Below are 24,316 nucleotides of genomic sequence, written 5' to 3' on the forward strand. Positions count from 1 at the left end.
TGAGCAGAGATCGAATGAGAAAACAGAGACACGGGAATGTATGAGAAGTGAACAACATCGAGTCCATTGATTTGTGATAAAGCTGATTCTGAACGAACTCGTCTTTGAGATGAACGTGTTCTAACACATTTGTAGTCAATGAAATGTCAACATAACCATACATATTTAACCATTTAATTTTCATAATTTTAGGGGAAGCCAATCTTCCCTTTCAGTCTATGAGAAATTGCCACTGCACAGTGCTTCAGTTTCAGACTCACAGTTTGTCATGTCTCTTATGTGTTTGGATTGTCTCTCTCAACTCACCATATACGTTTTATTAATAAGGGTTTTTTTGTAATTTTTTAGCAATTACAAGAAATTTCAGGCGACCCCATTTGAATTCCAGGCGACCCCATGTAGGGTCCCGACCCCAAGGTTGAAAAACACTGATTTAACTGTACAGTGAAAGCTTTAGATTTTATGTATATTTTGCTGATGATGCTTATACTCTCAACACAGAGCTTTAGCCTGTATTGCAGTATTTTCTCAGTGTGATGTCAGTACTTGTGTTCAGTGTGTATGTGTGTGTGTATAATGTGTGTGTGTGTGTGTAATGTGTGTGTGTGTATAATGTGTGTGTGTGTGTAATGTGTGTGTGTGTGTGTATAATGTGTGTGTGTAAGTGTGTGTGTAATGTGTGTAATGTGTGTGTGTATAATGTGTGTGTGTGCGTGTGTGTGTGTGTGTGTGTGTGTCTCCCTCCTCTCACCTGGATGACATCAGTCTTCTGGCCTCCCTCCTCTCAAACACCAGCATCACTTCACCTCCACGTTTCCAAGTCGCTGCCAGCGGACAGACCCGTCCATCTCTCCCAGTTCATTGGAGCCTGCAGCCGCCTATCACCGGGATCCAGCTCCGGGGTAATCCCTATCCGCGCGTGGCGTCGGAAGTGGCCGTCCTTTCCCGGTCCTCCATTGGACCGGGCCGCCGTCAGTCGCTCCCCCTGCCGTGACGCCGTCCGCCTCTCCGGCTCCGTCTGCGGAGACCGCCGTCATATTGGCTGCTACAGGCAGCAGCGACCACGGGAGAGAAAAGGAAGACCCCCACCATGACGGAGAACGGGCTTTCGTCGCATTTAAACGGCGATTTAGTTTTTAAAAGAACCTGAGTGTTATTAAACGATTATTTTTAAAACCACCGGGATGATACCGTCAAGTACCCGCGAACGTTTAGTGCTTTCATCCGACGCCGTGGTCCGCAAGGGGGATCTATGCCTGACTTCTCTTAATAGCCATTTTTTGCAGACAAAGAGAGCTGTTGAATAGGGCTTTGAAAGAGGCACAAGGGTAAGACATGCATTCGAGAAAGAAACCATTACTTGTCACACATGTCACGTTTGTCTACTCAGCATCTTTAAGCATTTCACGACCGCTAAGTTAATTGTGTAATTTTCTGTGTCGATTTTTCACTAAGCTAACACGCTAACTAACCCCCGCTAGTTGAATGGCTAGGCAGAGCTAGCTAAATCGCTAGAAAGTCCCATTCTCGGGAATACCACTTAGCATTTTTGACAGTTTCACAACCAGAACGGGTTAAAACAGATGTGTTACAAGCTAACATTAAGTTACGATTAATTTTATCTGTGTTAAGTTAATAAAATACATCTTACTGGTAGGCATTTTGGCATGTACTAGCCCATAAGCTAACGTTATCTTCACGGTTGAGGCTACATGTAGCGGTACTGGCTTTGGATGTTAGCAGGTAAGCTAACTTGGCTGGAACCTGGGCAAAGAGGGGCCTCCACAAAGCCAAAAGGCCTTAAAGCCATCACCAGTTATCAGCTATTTTAAAGTTTACCTCAACAGTTAAATGTCTGTTAACGGTATAATTAGTAAAGCATGTCTCCCATGTGGTTTCAGCCTTTTTTTCTCACGATAGCAAACGTGAGTAGAATGTAATGTATTCTTTACCATCAGTGTGAATGAGCAGATCAGTAATATTCAGATGAAGACAGTTTTTTGGAAGAGTAATTGAAGGTACCTAATGTGTCTTCCAAACGGAATGTCTTAAGTGCTAGTTATGGCTTTCATCTAATTTCATGTTAGGTAGGTGATGTTTAGTCTGACTGATGTGTTCAAGTGATATCTGGGGTAAAATGTTAACACAAGGACAGGATAGTAGAGAAGTAACATAAGCTCTTTGAAAGAAATTTCTAGCTTCTAAGTGGATTGAATCTGTTCTGATGCTTGTGTACATCCTTTCATGTATTGAAATTTATTTCAACCACAAATTAATATGGATACTTTGCATGTGCAAGTTCTAGTTGAGGTTTTAGTATATGTTGAAATTTTAAGTGATTGGAAGATTAAATGTGTCGTATCAATCATTTACAGACACTGTATGGCGTGCTGTCATCCCACATATCTTTCAGAATGCGAGACAGTGCAAATATCTCATTAACTCTGGTCTGGTCTGAGCAGAGAAGGCGTCCTCCCTTAATCTTGTCTTTTCTCCAGCCCTTACTTAGATCAGTGTGATCCCAGGAGAATGGGTGTGTTGAACTGCCGGAGAGGAGAGCAGAACTAGCCTAGAACGATTTCTTTTTCTGGGCGGCTTTAAATGAGTGTAGACTGGGTCACACTACTGGTGTGGCCATTGTTATCAATGGCACAGCCAGGGAGGATTATATTGGATGCCATTGTTTAAATTATTAATCCTGACTTTGCTGAGGAGAGTCTGTTCTAGCCAGATGTCTCAAATATGAGATTCCATAGCATTGTTGTATTAAAGAAGTTGAGTTTCTAGAGCCATGGTTGTTAAAATATGGCACACAAACCATTGTGGGCTTTTATGTTTCCTGAAGAATCTCCAAAATATGTTTAGAAAATTCTTACATGTTGCTGCAAGGGACAAATTGCTAACTTTAAGATAATGGAAAAGGGAATATCTTTTAATATTTGTGGTTCAAGAATTAGTATATCTACAACTTTTCTACAAATGCTGATCTAAAACAATTAAAAAACACTGCAATTGTGGGTCCAAATGAGAACTACTAAGAGAGGGGTGTGGATCAGATGAAAATTTTTTTGAGCTGCCCTGTAGAAACTAAATAGGACGACGATGCTCAAATGCAAGTAGCTATTATAGCAGTGATGACTCCACAGCACCTGCTGGCAGTAAACGGTACACAACAGTACAAGTAAATGGTTAGTTTTGTTCAGGCCACAGTGCAGTGATTAGTGATGAATCCATGAAAACATCCTGGTATGAGTGTGATTAAATGAAATAGTTCAGGTCCTTGATTCACATCTACTTTACCAAATATGTCACCAAATACACAATATCATTATTGTGTTAATGTTATTGTAGTTCTAGAATTACATCTTGGCAAGTTGAAGCTCACAGCAGTCAGCAAGAATGAATCTTACCAATAAATTTGCTCCCTATGACCTCATAATGGTGGTAGTTGATGAGACAGGTATTTTGAGGTGTTACATGGTGTAAAAAAATGTGAGTACACTGTTTAAGGTGACAGCATTGCTTAAATGAATAGAATTAAAGAGAAGCTTAATTCTGTTGTACATTTCCCCCTCAGGATATGATGTAGGCTTAGGGTGTTGTAGTAGAGCTGTCTGTCGTCATGGAGTTTGAGGAGCGTAACTTGTAGCAGTTCATCATTTTTGTGTTGGAGTGATACCTTTCACTGTTGTCTGTCATGTGTTGATGTCATACCCTTTGTCGTATTATTTGTGCAGCAGAACTAGAAAACCACTCAGGGTCTGATCAAGCAAAAGTGAACATCAACATGAAAAAGTAACTTTGCACACATCTTTTATCAAGTGGGCTCATTTTTTAGCTAAAGATCTCTATTACATGGGATTATTATCCTTTTTAAAATACCACTTGTGGAAAAAAGTTACAACTGATTTGATTGATTGTACTTTTTGCACCATAGCCATAGCTCAAATATGACACTAAAAGTTATATCTAAAAAATGTGAAAATTTATTCAGTCGGTTGATTATATAGATGATTAAGTTTCAAGTATTAGATTTTCATTTTTTTGTGAATATTATTGATATTAATGAGTTCGAACATTTGTGAGTTGTTGAAAAGGCTCTGTCCATGTGTTACCACAAAAATACAAATTTTTAATTTTCAAGTTACTTATAATTCAGATATTTGAGTGAAACTTTCAGAAAGTAAGAATTTTTTTTATTCATTTGATACTCAAATATGTATAATACATGCATGTAAATTACTCTGTTTGCATGATAGACTGTTGAACACGAAATGTGTCCATGTGTTACTGCTTGATCAATATTCAATATTTTTCCACTAAACAGTTTGCCATCATTTGGTTTTACATGTTGCAGTTCAGTTTTGTGTGCATGTGGTTGATGAGTTGTCATTTTTTGAAATACGGTCACTGTCGACTGCTTTAGTCTGTGAAACTAAGCTAACACCAGTGAAGAAGTAATTTTGTAAAATTTTGAAGGGCCAGGTCATGATATCTCTAACATGTATATTATGTTTTCAATACTGTCAGGATTGTGCAAAAGTAACCACACAGATTTTCATGAAAATAAGGTGGAAGGATACGACACAGGCCAAAGAGGAACCCACTGAATAGAATTTTGGTGGGTTTATGTATTCTGTATGCCATTCTGGTTATGTATGTATCGATTCTGCTTTGTAAAGCATAATAAATGATATTGTAGCACACTGTAGTGGAGTTTGCTAGTCTTCAAGGTTTGACTTTAACAGTCAAAGTAATATATAGTAGATATATGGTAAATATATACAATATTTAGTCAGTATTTACTAGTGTGAGCTCCTGTCCTCCCTCCTATTTGTTGAGTTTACCAGGAGGTGATCTAATTGGTTGGATCTGTGTCTGTTTGTTTAGTGTGTAAGTCTTATGTAAATCAGTCTGCATTTGTTAGTCTATAGAACATCCATAACTGCCATCTGGAACGGGTAAATTATTAAGATTTCGACACCTACATTTAAGTTCAGCTCAGCCCTTTGTTGACTGTTCTGTTAGCTGGAACTTCTCATTGTTTGTATCTTTGAAGTGATTATCAAGCTGAAGAGTAAAATGCCTACTCCAATGGAAAATTCAGCCTTTCTAGATTTAGCTGATAAAACGCACCTCACAATTCCAGTTTCGCTTGGACAGAAGACAGCAGGGTGTGATCTGACAATTTGAGTTTGTACATCAGCATTTTCATTTTGGCACGCACAGTTGGATTGTCAGGTACTGGGAATACTGTCTGCTCCTGAAAAATATGAGAAATTGAGACCCTTGTTTTGCATTTTTTGCTTACTAACATCTAATTGGCTAGACAAATGGAGAAGATATGTTTCACTGCAATGATAAAAAACATGATTCATAAGCTTTTGTAGTGTGGATGCAAAGGATTTTAAAAGAAATTGACCAAATTATTTATTTTGAATTGAAACGGAGAAATAAATATACATGTATAACTGAAGCCGCGCTGCAAGCAAATGTATCACTAGGTTTTTTTTTGGTGGTTGTTGAGATGAACTTTTTTCACTCCTAGACACAAGACCTTGCCTGACACAATGAGTGAGTGTGTTTTCTCTGTCCTATTTATATTTACACTCCTTTAGATCAACTACACATCTGTTGTATGCCAGACATCAGTGTGTATAGGTTATACGAGGCTATAGTAACATGTCAGGTTATGAGCTATAAGAAGAAGGAATATTTCTTTAGAGTGGTATTGATTTTAGTGGTATTGTTTAGTTTATTATGGAGCAGTTGTGTTTTACCATCACCTTGGTCTGTTGGTGTTGATTTTAATCATAAAATGTACTTGTATAGCACCAAAAACAGTGTTAAAGTGCCTTATGACAGACACCTAAAATACAACCATCAGCCACATGTATGAATAAAGGCAGGCATAAGGAATTAACAGAATTAAAAAAAAAAAAAAAAAAACTGGATACGTTAAAAGTCAAAATAGAACAGTGCAAGACTACAGTTAAATGTAAAGAATAAAGTATGATGTCTATAGTTATTAAAAAATAAGCCTAAAAGGTTTGATTAAACGTTTACATAAAAATAAGCCTTAAGCAGTGATATAAAAGAAGAAACTGATATAATAGGCCAGTGTTTATGTGTTTATATCATATGTACGATAATGGAATCTCTAAAATAATTTTCTCACTGAAAACGTGAATGCATAGTGTGCAGTGTTTAGAAAAGGTTTGCTACGGTATTAAAATATTGTTTGGTTTATGTTAACCAATTCAGTTCATTTTATGCAGATTTTTGCCCTGAAAATACCCACCGAGAGAATAATGACTATATATTATGAACACAGAGCCATATATGAAGTGAATAAGTTGGGTCATATCTGATAATGCATGTGATAGGATATAGATATTGTTTTCACTTCAAGTTCTGTCGTAGGTCTGTCCACTGTAGACTCCAAATGAAAAAGTGGAAAGCATTTGCTGCCTCTTCTAAGTACAAAGCAGATCAATAAGATGAGTCTGGATGGATTCTGACAGATGTATAGAGTTGGGTTAGTGATAGCCTTGGAACTTCCTTCAGTAAATCATCCTAATCTGCTGTGCTGAAGACCAGTGGGTTTTTCTGTATATAGCAGAACCTTTGTCTTTTAAAGCTGACTGTGCAAATTCATGATATTTTTATCAATACGGGAGAAATTCCCCTTATGTCATATAGCTTTATTTTAAATGTTATACTTGTTAGATGATAGGGTTGCACAGTTTGTAGTAAAAGACATAGCGCAGTTGTTAATATTATTATTTATTATTATATTATTGACAATATTGCAGATTGACTCTTTAATGCACACGACAGATACATTTCTTTTTTTCTGCTCGAACATACAGACTGAACTTTGCATTACTAATCCAAAGAATGTTTCACATGTTCAACTCAGTGCAAAATATTGACACACTCCATCTTTTTTTCTTTTGTGAATATATAATTGTATAGGGAATTGTGATTTGATTAATTATGCAGCTTTAGTGAAAAATATGACTACTATATCGAACTAAATTATGGATTAATTATTTTTATTCATATTTTTCTCAACTGGCTGTGTAATCGGCACTAATACCATAACATTTTAGACCCATCAGCACATTAATATCAGTGGTTCTCTGTTAGATCACAAGGTCTTATGTACTTTCTTTACATTTAATCAGCCTCTGTCACGTTCTCCCACGGTCTTGTAATTGTTCCATTACTTGGGTTGTTATTGTGATATTTGATACTTCAGATGTGACTTTTTATTTGATTTTTATTTTATATTTAATTTTTTAGTAATTCAGTTTTGGGGAGATGGTCAATAAATTTTTCTTCAGTGTGGCATACTCAGAATACCTTCATTACTGCTTCTCAGTGTATTTTAAAGTGGACAGAAAAGGCTTAGTTCTCAGGAAAGGTGGCAGCTACAGATAACTAACATAATAATGTGTGCCTGTTGTACACAGAGTTAATGTCAAGCAGTGTTAAGAATTTTGATTTTCTGCAACGCAGCATATAATTGTAGTTTGTTGATACAATTCCTTTTAGATTAGGCTTTGAGTATAAATTCTTTGAGCAATACGTGAGTAACAGTGTGTAAGAAGTCATTATTGGCACCAAATTTGCAAATTTATCAAGCTGTTTACCTGTCCAGACATTTATGTGTTGGGGCGTTTTGGGAAAATTTTCAGTTAACTTCTGGCTGCACTTATTTGTATTAGTCACCAACATCCGTTCATCTGTTCTTCACTTTCCACAACTAAATTGATGTCATTAGGGTCAAACCTGCACTCCAGAATCTGTGGAAATGTTAAATGGAGTCATTGAATGTTTTGTATTTGGCAAACCACCTACCTGCATTGGCTTGGCTCTAGGTAAAATCTGCACCTGATTGGTGCTACCGTTCCAAATACATGTCAAATTGTCATTCAGTGATAAATCAACAGGCTAGGCTGTGTAAGTGTGTATGTGCATATACATGTGCCCTGTCTGCTGCTGTTACGGGGAAGGTTTTTGGTCAGGTCTAGACTGGCTCTGTAATACAGTACATACCAGCAGATCAGCTGTGAGCAGATACTCAGTTCATTTATAGCTGTGGCCTTGTGTCCCTGCACGTCTGCCTGGCAACTCCTAACTCTGCTGTTCCAACTACTCAAGCTCATCCACCTCTCAGACACTTTGGCCCCGTTATACTCACACCATGTCTAATTACTAGATACACAGTAGTCTGGGGAATTTAAATGTAGAACATTCTTTATGCAGCCTGTATCCAGTGTTAAATGTAAGTGTCACTGCTGTTGCAAAATTTCTCCACCTGTATGTAACTTCATTCGTTTTTTTCCTCTGCCGTTTCCAGGTCCCAGGGGCTCCTATTAATGAAGAAAGTGGGCAACATGTGGAGCAACCTGAAGAGCAAATGCCAAACACTCTTTCACAACAGCAGTCCGGGACCCGGTGAAAGCAGGGTTGAGGCAGATGCCGTCCACTGTGTGGTGGATCTAGGAACAGGAGGCAGCTCAGGTGAGCCTCAGACATCGGGGGCCTCCAGTCCATCTCGGAGCCTCCTGCCAGTACCCGTGGTAACAGCAGGACGACGCCATCACAACTGCGTGTCAGACATCCCTCAGATAGTTGAAATCACTATCGATAAGGAAACTGAGGATGTGCGTGGGGGGTCAGGGGGTGTTCCCCTTGCACGAAGAGACTCTTATTCTCGTCATGCTCCTTGGGGCGGAAAGAAAAAACACTCATGTTCCACCAAAACCCAGAGCTCTTTGGAGGCAGACAGGCGGTCCGGGCGCTTACGGGGGAGTGGGAACCGGAGGGACAGGCGTTACGGAGTCAGCTCCATCCAGGAGATGAGTGACTCTGTTGCTGGAGGACGGAGTCTGAATTCCCGATCTCTTCGTCAGCGACTTAGTGACACAGTAGGTTTATGCTTACCTTTGCCCACTCACAGACGCTCCCGGTCATCTAAGAACCCAATCACATCCAAACGTAAGATCCACCTGACAGAACTGATGCTGGAGACGTGCCCCTTCCCTCCAGGGTCAGATCTGGCTCACAAGTGGCACCTGATCAAGCAACACACAGCACCTGTTAGCCCGCATTCCTCCACCGCCCTGCTCGACGCCTTTGACCCGGCCCACCCCTCTCCTGAAGATGAGGAGGAACGTTTGCGGGAGCGGCGCAGGCTTAGCATAGAGGAAGGTGTGGACCCACCACCTAACGCACAGATCCACACCCTGGAGGCTTCAGTGCCAGGCTCCTCTCTCTACAAACTGGGACCAAAGATGGCTCCTGGCATGGGGGAGGCCTCTGGGGAGGGCCGATCCTCGGGGACTTGCAGCTCTGCAGGGTCATCGGGGGCCTGCGGGCAGGTGTTGGGAGCTGCTGCATCTGCCCAGGACTGTGACTCTGAGGAGGATTCAACCACCCTCTGTCTGCAGGCCCGGAGGCCCAAACAGAGGCACGCCTCAGGGGATGGTCACTTGAGCCGACAGCAGCCCGGCCCCTGGAAGGTTCACACACAGATAGACTATATCCACTGCCTGGTGCCAGACCTGTTGCAGATCACAGCTCTGCCCTGCTACTGGGGCGTGATGGACCGCTATGAGGCTGAGGCGCTGCTGGATGGACGGCCGGAGGGCACTTTCCTGCTGCGTGACTCTGCCCAGGAGGACTACCTCTTCTCTGTTAGCTTCCGACGTTACAACCGCTCTCTGCACGCCCGTATTGAGCAGTGGAACCACAACTTTAGCTTTGATGCCCACGATCCTTGTGTTTTCCACTCTTCCACTGTCACAGGACTGCTGGAGCATTACAAGGACCCTAGCGCCTGCATGTTTTTTGAACCGCTGCTCACAGCCCCTCTCCATCGGACCTTTCCCTTTGGTCTACAGCACCTGGCTCGAGCCGCCATCTGCCGCTGGACCACTTATGATGGTATAGGCTCTCTGCCGCTGCCGCCTGCCCTGCAGGACTTCCTTAAGGAGTATCATTATAAACAGAAAGTACGAGTTCGCTGGCTGGAGAGGGAGCCGCCACTCAAAGTCAAATAGGGCGGGTCTCTCTACTGCCTGTACACACACTGCAGGAGAATTATAGAACTTGAGAAAATCCTAATCATCCAATGAGATACTGATATGGCTCTCTTTGGTGGGAATTTAAATGTAACAAGCTATACAAGATTCATTCTAATCTTTGTTTTAGTTATTACTTACATCACAGAAAATACATATGATTATATTCAGTATAACGCTGTCTGGCAAGCACATGTTTCTGTGCTGAACAGGTTTTCTTTGAAAGGGAGGGAAGGCACAAATATCAGCACTTTGTGTTATTTCTCTTTCGCTTTGTGCTACATGTCTGCCTGAACCCACAACATCACCCTGCCTGTAGACCTGCCTGCATGCCTCCCCTTTTCATCCCAAATTGCTATTTAGACCCTCGTGGCTATGTTGTACAGTACACTTTGTGCTTTCTCCATTGTTTTTTTTTTTCCTTAATTAGCTTTCATCTAGTGGAGCATCTTCCCAAAAGGGGGTTCAAGGTGTGTGGGTTAAGAGGGCATCAGGAGGTGCTATTATTACACTGCAGACCCAATGATAGAGCTACATAAGGCACATCCTTTGCCCCCTCTATGCATGCAGCTATGACCAGTTCCGATAGGGTCCACAGAGTTCAGGACAATGCATCAGACCAGGGAAAGGAAATGCTTTTTATTTAGGACTATAGATTAGTCCTCTGAAAACACTAGTTCCTCTTTAAATAGTGATGAATAATGAATCGGCCTGTGGTGTCCTACTTAGAGCAAGCTAATCTTTTCAACTGTGTGACTTTGCTTTAGAAAACCGGTGGGACAGATTGTAAGGAAGCACTCTGACAATTCTTGCCATTGTTACAGTTGTTAAAGCTGTCGGTCCATTCTTCACTCGCCACAGGCACTTAAACTCGAGCTCGCTGGTGTCTTTATTGAATTGTCTAATGGCATTATAGTGTTATTTTACACCTGCTTCCTCAAGTGAGCATCTTTGGGTGACACACAGAAACCTCTGTGTATCCAAAGTGGTTATTTGCAGTGAGGAATTTCAGGCACATGTGACAAGTGACAGATGAAGACAATCAATGAAAAGTCAAAATACCCATGTACCTTTTAAACATAAGAATTTTCCCACTGGCACTTTTAACAAGGACAGAGAGGCCCCCAGAAATGAAAAGTGGCATGGATATTTAACAGGATAGTACAATAAATCTGCAGTACCAGTTAAACGTTTATTTATTTGTTAAAGCATTTTACGATGTGGCAAAATGAAGAGCACTGTGTGACCAACAGGAAAGAGGTAATTTAACCTTTTCTTTTGAGTTGATGTTCTCCACTTTATCAGATCTCAACCACACGAGTTCCCTCACTGCCTTTGTGCATTTATAGTCTCAGAGGTCGGCACATGTTAGTAACAGAATCTGAGCAAATTTAGTTGTGACATAGGATAAAACCGGTTAGAGAATAAACACGTGCCTTTTAGAGAACCATTTGTCTTGTCCCATTTGCTCTTTAGACCACACCTACAGAATGAGGTGCTTAAACTTGACAAAAGATGCCATGGAATGGAACTATGGAGAATAATATAGTGATGTATGAGCTGTAAGCTCCCTGATTTTTGTAATTGATAATGTTTGAGTGGTGCTATGTTGATTAAGCTATAACATTTTTGGAAATTATTTGTACAATAGTTACATGTACATCTGTTCTCACTCACTAATGCATGCATTAGTCTCTTTTGCCTCTTTAAGGCTTTTGTGGTAGTTTTAAACAAGTTATTATTATGATATTTTAATGGGTCCAATGCCAGCCCTACTGTAGCATATTTCAATCCTCTTTTGTATAGTATCTTGACAAACAGGTTCTAAAAAGAGGAAAAGAAGGTGAAGTCTTTATCTTGAGCATCTTAATCTGAGTAATTTATTTTCTGATGACAATGACTAAAGCAGCCGTGCACACAGTGTTGGGCTAACTTGGGTCATTTAATGCATCAGCAGTGATTTGTATACGTTACTGGCTTTTTAAGACATAATGTATCCAGAGGATGAGATAGGTGGGGACAAGCAAAGGGGTTCCCTTAAGGCATTTAGAAAGAACTTTATAACATAGGTGGGAAGTAGTGTGGATGAGAGCAAAACTAAAGAATTAAAACTAAAATATGCATGAGATCATGATCACTGGAAAGGTTCACCGAAAGTTCTCAGACTGGTTCACATTTCAGTCTGTATATATCTGTCTAATCATCCCGTATATGCATTGAAGGATGGTTAAATTCTCCTCAGATCAATGAGGATTAATCATGAACAAGTATTAATGTGTTTGTTGTCCCTGGATATCTGTGACCAAAGCTCTAGTACACAGCTAAATGTATGAACTTATGCTCAATGCTGTGTTCAATGGCGTTCTAAGCTTCACAAATGACTGACCCGTTTTTCATTATAGCAGTATATAAGGCTTCGGCTGCAAACCTGGCCTGATCAGGTTCACACATACTCTTAAAATGTGAAGCTGGACTCTTCCCTCTGCGTAACCATAACTGTATCCTCTCATTTGTCGGGCAGGAAATGAGGCTTTTTAGATGCAGGCAGTAGATCTGTTTCTTCCACAAACCAGTTTCTCTTCTGCATTTTAAAATGATCCGTTCTTACATCACATTGCGTTGAATTAAACCGTTTCTACTGCCTCCCGAACTTTAACTTTGTTCTCAGAAAGCTTAAATACTTCATGTCAGTCGGCTACATGCGTTAGAGATGCAGTCAGGAAGCCGCTTGCATGTGCACTTTTTTATATTTCAGGACTTTTAGTATTCACACTGTCAAAGAACAACTCGATATCCGGTTGAAACCCCACACTGCCACCTGTCTAACCACGCTCAACCCCTGCAGTAGCATCAGACTCCTTACGGTGCCCCACCCCACTCGCAGTCTCTAATCACAGGCTAATTTTACCATGTAGGGACATGAATCTACTGGGTACTAGAAGGGCCGCTCTGTGTTGCCTTGTGATGGATGGAGGGAGGCCTTTTTTGTTTACTGCTGCCCACCTTGCTTTCTCTCCACCTCCCCACTGGTGGAGGGGGTTGGGATGTAGAGTGGACCGAAGTTGTCCTGCCATACCCTGTATCCAACCCTATCATAAGTTACAATTAAGGCTCACTGGGTGCCCTTGGCTTCCTGTTGTGGTAACAGCGTGTCTGCACAGAGGGCAAGGGATTTGTAGTAAATAGCACTTTACTGGGTATAGTGTTTTACAGTGCAGTCTGCAAGTATTAAGACACTGATGACATTATTTTTGTTGTGTTGACTCTTTGCTCCAGCTCTTTGCGTCAAAACTGACAGTTGAAGGGTTTATTTAAAAGACAAAAGACTGTATGTAAAGATGGACAATAATGAAGCCATTATAGGGGTTGATACCGGCTACTGGTGAATGAAGCTCATAACAAGTGCAGTGAAAAATAAATAAAATGCTGGTGTCAAATTTAATGTCTGGATCTAACTGCAGAAATGCAATGTGATATTTCTGGTTGCTTTCATTACTGTATAAGCACATAAAAAGAAGAATTATTGTTCTTCGTTGCCTTAGAATAAGACATCTTTTAGAAATCAGTTGGTTTAGACAGTTTTTTTTTTTTAATACAAACTCTACGGTTTTGGCAGAATATGGCCTCGGCTGTAATTTTTCCTTGGTTGATATTGGCCTTTTCAGCCGGAATTATTGATTTTTTTTGTTTGTTTGTTTGTTTGTTTGAAGGAAAGTTGTAGACCAAAATATACAAGTTGCACTCAGAACTTTCTAATTTTTGTCCAGATATCCAGATTAGTTCCGGGTTTTCGGTTTGTAATAAAGTTCAAATTAGTTCCCGTCATTGAAATATTGGCAGAATTATCAGTTATCCGATTTTTCTTGCCCCAAACTTTGATCAGCCTTTAAAAATCCACTAATGGTCAACCTGTACTATTTATATCTACAGATGTAGTGGGTCGTCTCTATGGAGTACACTAAAATGCACCAAATCCATGCTTTTTTGGGTAGGCAGGTGCTTCTGAGCCATCTGGGTTTAATAAGTTACTTGACTGACAGCTGTAATTGCCTGTCACTATGGAGACGTTGGATAAAACTAGTCACATCCTCTTGTCTCCACTGTGCAGACATAGTGTCCATGACTTCTCTTTTCCATAGCTGGAAAACTGGTGTCCATCTTTACGTACAGTCTATGATGTCATACCTACTAGGTGGAAATTGTAGTACTTACCTCTTCATACCCTACTATTAGAAGTATTTACCTTCAGCCTGGTCTTGAGCAGTTCATACTGAGGTCAGGTTGCAACGTCTGTTACATTGTCCTCCGGTGTTAACATAAAACCCAAGGACTGCATGTAAGAGTGTTTAGTTAGCCCAGTATACATATATTTAAGACACGTTAAAGTCTCGAGTCAGCACTGTCGACGCCAAAGTCAATGTTTCATTTCCAATCAGCTGCAGCAGAGACCAAACATCAGAAAATGTCTCCGTCTGAATACTTCCGGACAGCACTGTATGTAGCTCAAAATGGTGAGACTTTGTGTGAGTGTTAAAAAGAGAAAAAAAAAAAGAGAGAAAAAAAAAAAAGAGAAAAAACGCCGGCGGTCCTGAAAAGTTTCAGTCGTATGTTGTGTCGATGGAGGCGCGTCCTCCGCCATGCTGCAGACTCTGGTGCGTTTGAGTGCGCGTGTGTTGCGTGGGAGTATTTTTGTGCGTGGACAGAGCCACATGGAGGGTTCCAGCGGAGGGAGGGGGGGGACGCAGAGTGGACTGTGAGGGGTGATGACAGTGACTCCTATGAACAATACCTCTGCCCTGCCCCCTCCCCTTTTATTCTCAGGCAGGCCCGTTGCAAGGAGAGTCCCACCCCAGGACCCTCTCGACCCAGTTTTCCCCATGGGAAATATCTGACATTAACTGTAGCACATGTTTGCCATATAACCCCCTAGAATTAGGAAAGAAAAAACATTGTATGTATGATGAATGATGGAATATATGTAATAGGAGCCTGATGAAATGACTTTTTTTTTTTTTTTTTTCTTCTGTGGTGCATTAAATGTCTTGAACACACATTTGCACACACTTCTTCTGACACCAGGTATTAACACACACTCACAACCCCACCCCCCCCAAAACCAGGGATGTGTAAACATGGACCACATTTAGCCAGCACCACCACCACCATCACCTTTCTGTGTGACTTCATTAGGAAAAAAAAAAAACTAAACAAAGATGGGTGTTTACATGTATATTCTGTGTTCTTAAGAAAAGAAAATGCCGTGAAATTTTTTTTTTTTTTTTTTGATTTTGACCTAATATTGTCATTAGTATGACACTATTTAGCTGCACTATAAGAGCCTCGAATGTGGCAAGAAACCACTGGGTCTGGTCTGGATGAGACGAGCTGTCGCTACAGTAGACATCCCATAATACTACAGCAACACCCCACCTAGGTACGACTCATGGTTTTAGCTCCAAGAGGACAAATTTTAAAAAAAGATATTTTAACTTTTTTCATGTTTCCCATATATATTTTAGAAAGCTGGGTTAAGTGCGATATGCAAACAGAAAAAGATGTATGAAAAGAATAATTATTTTTCATTATTACTTCTCCCTAATATGCAATGGAGTGTAGTGTAACAATGGTTGCAATCCTCTGTCACTTTAATGCTGTATGTGCACATTGGTTGCTGTGTGGATGTGGGTGCCGAGGCAACAGGACTTGACAATGATGGGAACTAATGGTTGTCACTCTGCAGCACCGCCGTGTTCCCAGAATGCCTTATTCGTTCTGACCAATCACAAAAGCCCTTTAAATCCAGGGCCGCAGCCACTGCCACAGGCTGACCAAGCTGTCGTCAGACGAATATCGCTGTTCCCATTTTCTTCTGCTTTTTCCTCGCTTGTTCTTTTTCTTTCTTTCTCCCTCTTTTTTTTTTTTTTCTCCCCCTCTCCTCTGCTGTCAGGTAGGATTTGGAGCGTGTATATGGCATAATCATGTTCACATTTCACTGTCTGTTCTGTGTATCTGCTTCACTGTTCAAAGGAAAAAACAGTTGTTTTCCAGTATAACCTGTTCATTTTTAAGAGCCGTATGATGCGACACTTGTAGCTGTCACTCTTGGTGCTTGGCTTATGCTTCATTGTCTTAATATTCCAAATAAAACTGTTAAGTGTAATCTACACTGGCCCGTGATATAATACTGAGTGTGTTTTCTTTTTTTATATTGATGCAAGAACATCCAGATATAAACTTTTTGGGAATCTAAAGATAGAATAAATTTTATTGTCATTACACCAGTTGTGAAACAAAATTGCAGATCTAAATGTAACCGGTGGTGTCGGACTCTGCGTTGTTTTTTAAGGACGAGATCTGCACGTACGACTTTGGAGGCGGTCTCCGTTTATTGATTTGTCGTTGCTGACAAAATGACATAAAACACAAAAACCTCCGGTCAGCGACCCCCGTAAAACAAGCTCCTCTCCCACAGAAATCCAGAACAAAAGGGAATACATTAAATCAGGGGTGTCAAACTCATTTTCTTTCAGGGGCCACATTCAGCCCAATTTGATCTCAAGTGGGTCACACCAGTAAAATAATAAGTGAAAAAAGTGAAGTTCTATAATGATCAGGTTTACATCTACAAAGTTTCTTTAAAAATCTAAATAACATGAACAACTTGAATTATTTTAAGAAAAACAAGTGCAATTTTAACAATATTCTGCCTCGTTTTATCAGTTTATCATTTACACATGTGCATTACAATCACACAAAACATTTAGTAACAGGCAGAATATTGGTAAAATTGCATTTACTTTTCTTAAGACATTTCCGTTTGTTCATATTTGTTAGGTTATTCACATTTTTTGTAAAAGTATCATTTGGTAATGTAAACATTTTCATGTAATTTTATGTTTTTACACCAAGAAAAAGAGAACATTTGGAGTTGTCATTATTTATAGGTTATTCTGATAATATTTTACTTGTTCTGACTCACTTGAAATCTAATTGAACTGTATGTGGAATATGAATTAAAATGATTTTGACACCACTGATTGTTAATCTCTTCAGTGTAAATTTTGCATTTCACAAAGTCATCCCGTGGGCGGGATTGGACCCTTTGGCGGGCCGGATTTGGCCCCCGGGCTGCATGTTTCACACCTGTGCATTAAATGATTAAAACAAAATACAACATACCTGACAGAAGTGACATAAAACACAAGCACCTCTGGTCAGTGACCCCCGTAAAACAAGCTCCTACACAAACCAAAACTAGAAGCACTCGGAGAGCGCAGACCTCCGCCAAGGCTGATCAGTGGCCCCCCCCCCGTGGGCCCCCCCCACCCCCGATCACCACCAAAATTTTATCATTTCTTCCTTATCCCATTTCCAACAAACCCTGAAAATTTCATCCAAATCTGTCCATAACTTTTTGAGTTATATTGCACAATAACGATCAGTGGCCCCCCCCCGTGGGCCCCCCCACCCCCGATCACCACCAAAATTTCTTCCTCATCCCATTTCCAACAGACCCTGAAAATTTCATCCAAATCTGTCCATAACTTTTTGAGTTATGTTGCACACTAACGGACAGACAAACAAACAGACAGACAAACAAACAAAACAAACCCTGGCAAAAACATAACCTCCTTGGCGGAGGTAATAATACAGAAATGTGTTTCAGCACATTATAAGCACCTCATACAGCTTGAACTAGCCAGTTCATTTAAAAAATGAAATTAGCAAAGGCTAAACCAAAAATTTTCATCAACTGCACAGCTGTTTACCTCTCCCACGAAAATCCAGAACAAAAGGGAAGAGGTAAAGGCACAAAAACTCTGCTTATATCGCACAGTGTCACACTGTAAATTGCTCATTGGGGAACAGACTCAAATTAAAAGTTCCACTTACTGACTACGAGGCTCATAATGTCAGGTATTAACCAAAAGAATTGAAAATAAAATGAACAGATTTTGTGTAATTGTAACAATACACAATTTCCTCTACATACCCACATTGCTGTTAAATAATTGACCCTGTTACATAAAACACAGGTGGAAAACATACGGTCCGTGGGCCAAAACCAGCTTGTCAAAGGGTCCAATCTGGCCCATGGGATGAATTTGTGAAATGCAAAATTACACAGGAGATTTAACAGTAATTTTAGTTCAGGTGTCACATCCACATCAATATGATCTAAAACGGGTCGGATCAGTAAAATACTATCATTAAGCCTCTTCAATAGTGTTTCCCTGGTTTGACATCTTTCTGGTTGCATTGATATGTTTGTTTACTGTACATGGCCCACACTCATTTTTAAATCCCTCTGATGCGGGGGGTTGCACATGCAATACGGCATCAAAACCTCATCACACCGTGGTAGCGGAACAAAAAGTGTTTCTTTTGCGTAGCGTTGTGGAATCATGATTAGGGCTGTGTATTGGCAAAAATCTGGCGATACAATACAAATCACAATACTAGGATCACGATACGATATATCACGATATATCATGATACTGTTAAAAAGGCAATTTTTTTGTTTGTTTCTTTTTTTAAAAGGATTATTTCCTTGAAGAATTGAATTACACCAGAAACATGTACAAATACTTAACACATTTTTATTTGATCACAACAGGATCTGATGCAATATCATAAAATGTTCCTGTGTTCAAACATATAATGTTTTACAGACATTACAGTTTAAGATCGTGTTCAAATGTTCATATTCTATTAGTTCAGAACTAATGTAACATTATTTTTGTGCGATCCCAACAAAGGAACAAACATTATTTAATAAAAGAGTGTTAAATAATAATAAATAAAATATAAACAAAAATGAACCTCCACAATAATCTGCATTTGAATAAATACCTAAAAATATCGATACAGTACTTTTTAATATCGATACAGTATTGTGAAATGAAATATCACAATATATTGCAGAACCCATATTTTCTTACATCCCTTATCATGATTCCACCTTTATCACGGCTCTGTTACTACCTCCATTACAAAGCCGTTACAGAGGTGGGACCAAATGATCCCACCATCTCATTTACACAGACGTCGTTCCGGAATAAAGGCGAAGTATTCCCATAACAGAAGTGCTGTGTAAAAGGGGCTGTAATAACCCATAAATAATGACTACTCCGTATTTTTCTCTTTTTGTTTCTTTTGAGAAGTAAAATTACATAAAAATGTTTACAATTACAAACTATCTTTTCACAAAAAATGTGTATTACCTGAACAAATGACCAACCTGAAATGTTTTAAGTGCAATTATAACAATATTCTGCCTGTTATTAAATGTTTTGTGTATTTGTAGATCCACTGTGATCTGTGTCAATGAGAAGCTGAGACAAAATATTGTTTAAAAAAAAAATGGCAATTTACATTTCAGGTTGTTTGTTATTCACATTTTTAAGGAAGCTTTGTAGATGTAAACATTTTCACAATGTGATTTGACTTTTCATTGTAATTATTTTATTGGTCCAGCCCACTTTAAATCATATTAAGTGGTATGTGGCCTCTGAACTAAAATGAGTTTGACCCCCCTGGGCAAAGATGATGACTTTTCTATGCAATTTTAACAAACTTCAGCATTTTTACTTTTAATTCTCTCTGGGGTAAAAAGCAGGGTTTGACATTGATCGCTGTAAAGAAAATGAAAAAAGTAAAGTAAAAAATGATCTCTTGTTTTATAATTTACACTGACAAAATGTCTGTAAGCACAATCACACACTTAATTAAAACTTCTAAACATGTCAAAACTGCAACTGAGCAGCATTTCTCAGGAGTTCACGCAACTCACAACACCTCCCTGAGGATTTATGGACTGAAAAACAACTCGCAGCTTGACAAAAAAAAAAAAAAAAAATCAAAAACTTCACCTCAGAGTCCTGTTTCACCACACTATACTATGGAGCAGAAAGAAGTTTATTCGGTTTAACTTTGTCCTGTTGGATGAAAGAAACTGCTGAATGTAAACATGCTGAATATTGGATCTAATAAACAGCCAAGTCCATGAACAGTTGGTTCCTAGAAGGAGCAGACCAGAGTGCAGATCCAACAGAGATGGAAAAACAAGTTTTGATGATCCTGGACTGGCTGATCTGTAATCAGCCTGTATATCTTGGACTTGGAAGGGGCGCATGTACTTTAAATAACAGTAATCATGATAAAAGGGGGACCTGACTGTAGATCTCCAACATAAAATCAACCACTGAACTGAGCAGAAATCACAAAATATATAAAAAATACACACATCCCTATATTGTTATTTACTGCCTAGACGTGTTAAAGTGATGTAGACTTGGACGTATATATACAAAACAGTTGTAAAACTGTTGGGATTGAGCAAGAGGTTTGAAGTTCATAAAGATGCCTACAGTTTCAAAACACATTTAGAGTTTGCATTGAAATCTGGGTTTACAAACTGAGTCGCACAGTGAAGTCCATCAAGCTTAAGCCTTTATAGGACACATCGCTTTTGTGAAATTTTCTAAACTTTTTATTATGTAGAAAATCAAGGTCAATGAAATTAAAGTATTTGGTTCCTTGTAAGTGCCAAAAATAAATTTCAATCCAAGAAGTATAGATAAAAAATACAAGAAAACTGCATATAATGTGAAAGGAACATGTATTTTAGAACATTAGAACCACATAAGTGCTGATCCAGACCCCTGTCCACATCCACATTATTCCTTTGAACATCATTCCTTACATTAGTACCATTACTTCACGGTACTGTACAAAGCAGGTACACTCACTGTTCATGCAGAGGTGGACCTTACAGACCCTGGAGACCACATTGGACCTGAGAGTGTTCACTCACTGTAACTTGCTGTCTCTGTTTTGTAAATGACCAAAAATAGTCACTTGCCTGATAAAGCGTTAAGTCTCAGTAACTTGGTGGCCTTTTGTTAGCCTCGTAGTATGTAAAAAAAGAAAGAATGAAGTCATATTTTTGGCCAAATTCTGATATCAGTGCATCTTTATTATCTATCCTAACACTGCTGCTTCGTTTTTCATCATTGGCTGTCACCTGCAAAAAATACGACTTGGCCAATTGGCTAAAGAAATGTTTCTATTAAAGAGGTTCTATGTAGTATTGATGTTCCAAACTGTTAATATCATGGGAAGGCACGTACCAGAACATGCTTGGAATACTAAAGCTGGACAGATTGCAATAGTAAATACTGTATAAAGCGCAGTGTTTCCACCAGAGGCGATTTCTCATAGACTGCAAGGGAAGCTCGGCTTCCTCTAAAATTACGAAAATTAAATGGTCAGATGTGTACAGTTCAATGGGACTGAGTGGAACAGTTTTTTTCATTGCCTCAAAACTGGACGGTAATTGGATAAATGCTACGATGTTGTCCCGCCCTTGGACGCTCGGTGTCTCTGGGGGTGAATGGAGCTGTGGGCGGAGTTCGGTCGGGCTGGATGCCAGGATTCCACGTGTTGATTGGAGGATCAGTCGAAAGGCTGAATCCCGTTTGATTGACAGCTATTTTGAGATCTACTCCTTCACTGACACAGTTCAGTTTAATACCGTCGCACATTCTGCTGTGAAATCAAGAGAGAAACCACTACGAAATTACTCGTTCATTTCTTGCACTGTAAATAAAACACACTCATTGTACTTCCTTGTTTCAATTTAACATAATTTCAATGTTTTCTTGTTTAGTTGGTACGATAAGGTCACTGACCATTTTCTTAAAAAGGAACGGATGACCGAATTTATGTTTAAATTACTTGACTTTTTCTTTTTTTTTTTTACATCAGCCGACAATGAGCTTCTCCTCTCTGAAAGACGAGCAGTCACCACTGGTTTCCACACACAAAGTTTGGACATATTTTCAGTTTTCACTGCAACTGCTGCTGCTGATAAACAATTATGTCATACTCATAGAAATGTTCGTCGGAAGTCTTGATCTTATATGTGCTAATGTCGTGACATAACTAGTTATAGACGTAACAAATTAAGCAGGAATTGAAACCGGTTGTTGAAATCCACTCGATTTTTGCCCAAATGAATATAAAGATAGTTTTGCAGCACCTGGAGGGTTCAAATTCAAACTTTATGAACTATTAGGGTCCAAATACACAAATAAATGTACCACAGACTAATAAAAGTAGGTTTAGCAAAATATGACCCCTTTAAAACAAACAAAGTAACACTGTACTAAGTGTCAAAGGTCATTCTGAACAGATAGGTTGTGCACATTTAGACATTTGTTAGAAGGAGAAAAGAATAAACACGTCACTAGACTCTATAAAAAGCGTCTTTAGTCATGCAGAACACAAAAATCATCAAGTTCTTTTGTTGCAGAGTTATCATCTAATATCAACCCTGTGTTCTCACCAGCTGCTGTTCCAGCCTTCCTCCTCCTCCTCCTCCTCCTCCTCCTCACCTCCAGGCCTCCGTCCTGACAGTACCCCTCGCCTGTGCCCATGCAGCGGCTATGCAGACAGACACAAGCAAGCTGCCTGGAACTTCACAGTTAAGTATTTGTTCATTTGAAATGAAGTATAAATAGCATGTGGGTTATCGGTTTCAAGTTAGCTACCCAAGGCTTATGAATAATTGACGCTCACCCAGGAGGAAGAGGAGGAGGAGGAGGGGGAAGGGGAGATCGCATACAGGGCAGTAAACTTTGTGTAAGCTCAAACAGAGGGCAACAAACTGCAATTACAGTTTTTTGAAAAGAGTTTTCAGGTATCTGTACTTAATGTTTATTTTTACTTCCTATATTATAGCACAAATGCCTGCTATTATTTACATTTTCAACTTTTCATTGTGCAGCTTCCCAATGTCAACACTGATTTCAGCCTATATAGACGGTACAATAACACATATGAAAGACAATCATAGACAAGACAAATATAACAAATACAACAAGATGAAAAGGTAATAGTGTGTTTCAGATTATGTCACTGGCACTGAAAACTTTCTGCACATTAGAGAAGTTAATGAACATTACATCCAATCTGTTGTATTTTATTTTATTTTATTTTAGGTCAGAACAATTTAATCCTCAAAGATTTAAACAGTCACCAGTGTCCAAAAAATCTACTGATCTAAAACATTTAATTACATTTTCAACACTTACTAATACCACTGTAAAAAATTATCCTCTCCAAGTAAAAGTTGTGCATTTAAAACTTTACTTAACCCATAAAGACCCAAACATCCACCATCGACCTAAACCATCTACTGATCTAAACTGTTTAATACCTGTTGATCCAATAATCCTATCAATCCATGTAAATAACTGCTGTAAAATCCAGTTTGTCATCTTTTTGTGGTCATCAGATGTGACCCATTTGGACCTTCAAAGGCTAAATAGTGAACATGGAAACACCATCATCTTCTACAGCATTGATTCACCAGTAAAACCCATACTTTGACAAATAATAGTGGTTGTAGATGCTTGTTTTTACATTCAGCTAATGATATATTTTGTACAAAAAGTCTCTTTTTCTTCAGTGTTCCATGAATAATGCTAAGGACGGGGGTGTTAACAGTGGTGCAGTGGTTAGCACTGTCACTTCACAGCAAGAAGGTCCTGTGTTCGATTCCAACACCAGGAACCTTTCTGTGACGAGTTTGCATGTTCTCCCGTGTTTGTGCGGGTTCTCTCCGGGTACTCCGACTTCCTCCCACCTTCCAAAGACAAGCAGTAGCAGGTGAACTGGTTAATCTACATTGCCCATGGGTGTGAATGTGAGAGAGACTGGTTGTTCATCTGTATATGTCCAGGTCATTACTGAAAATGAGAAGCGGTTCTCAGCTAACTTACCTGATTAATTGTGGAAGGGCTAGAGCAGGGGTGTGGCCAACCATGGTCCTGGAGAGCCACTATCCTGCATGTTTTAGACCACAGGTGTCAAACATGTGGCTCGGGGGCTAAATCTGGCCCACCAAAGGTTCCATTCTGGCCCGCGGAATGAAAGTGCAAAAATGAACCCGAACAGTCCAGGTTGTCCAAATCATTTTGGTTCAGGTTCCACATACAGACCAATGTGATCTCCAGTAAAAATAACAACACAATAACCCATAAATAATGACAACTACAAATTTTCTTTGTGAAAAATTATGTGGAAAAAATTTGAGTGAAAAAAAAAAACATTACACTGTGAAAATATTTACATTTACAAAACTATTCCTTCACATTAAAATGCAAATAAATACATAAATAAAAACAAAGATGAACAACCCGAAATGTGCAATTTTG

At 39.5% G+C, this 24,316-nt stretch overlaps 1 protein-coding gene across 1 annotated transcript; it reads left to right on the plus strand.

The window, feature by feature from the left end:
- Positions 1 to 1,017: 1,017 nt before the first annotated feature.
- Positions 1,018 to 16,271, plus strand: socs5b (suppressor of cytokine signaling 5b). Its single transcript, XM_030155655.1, has 2 exons — positions 1,018 to 1,328; positions 8,369 to 16,271. The coding sequence occupies exon 2, from the start codon at positions 8,388 to 8,390 to the stop codon at positions 10,071 to 10,073; it is 1,686 nt and encodes a 561-aa protein (XP_030011515.1). The 5' UTR covers positions 1,018 to 1,328; positions 8,369 to 8,387; the 3' UTR covers positions 10,074 to 16,271.
- Positions 16,272 to 24,316: the final 8,045 nt, after the last annotated feature.

This window comes from Sphaeramia orbicularis, chromosome 15, assembly GCF_902148855.1.
Source record: "Sphaeramia orbicularis chromosome 15, fSphaOr1.1, whole genome shotgun sequence".
NCBI classification, from domain to species: domain Eukaryota; kingdom Metazoa; phylum Chordata; class Actinopteri; order Kurtiformes; family Apogonidae; genus Sphaeramia; species Sphaeramia orbicularis.

Bases quoted from the DNA above. Each gene is read 5' to 3' on its own strand.
- socs5b (XM_030155655.1), top strand. From the start codon at position 8,388: ATGAAGAAAGTGGGCAACATGTGGAGCAACCTGAAGAGCAAATGCCAA.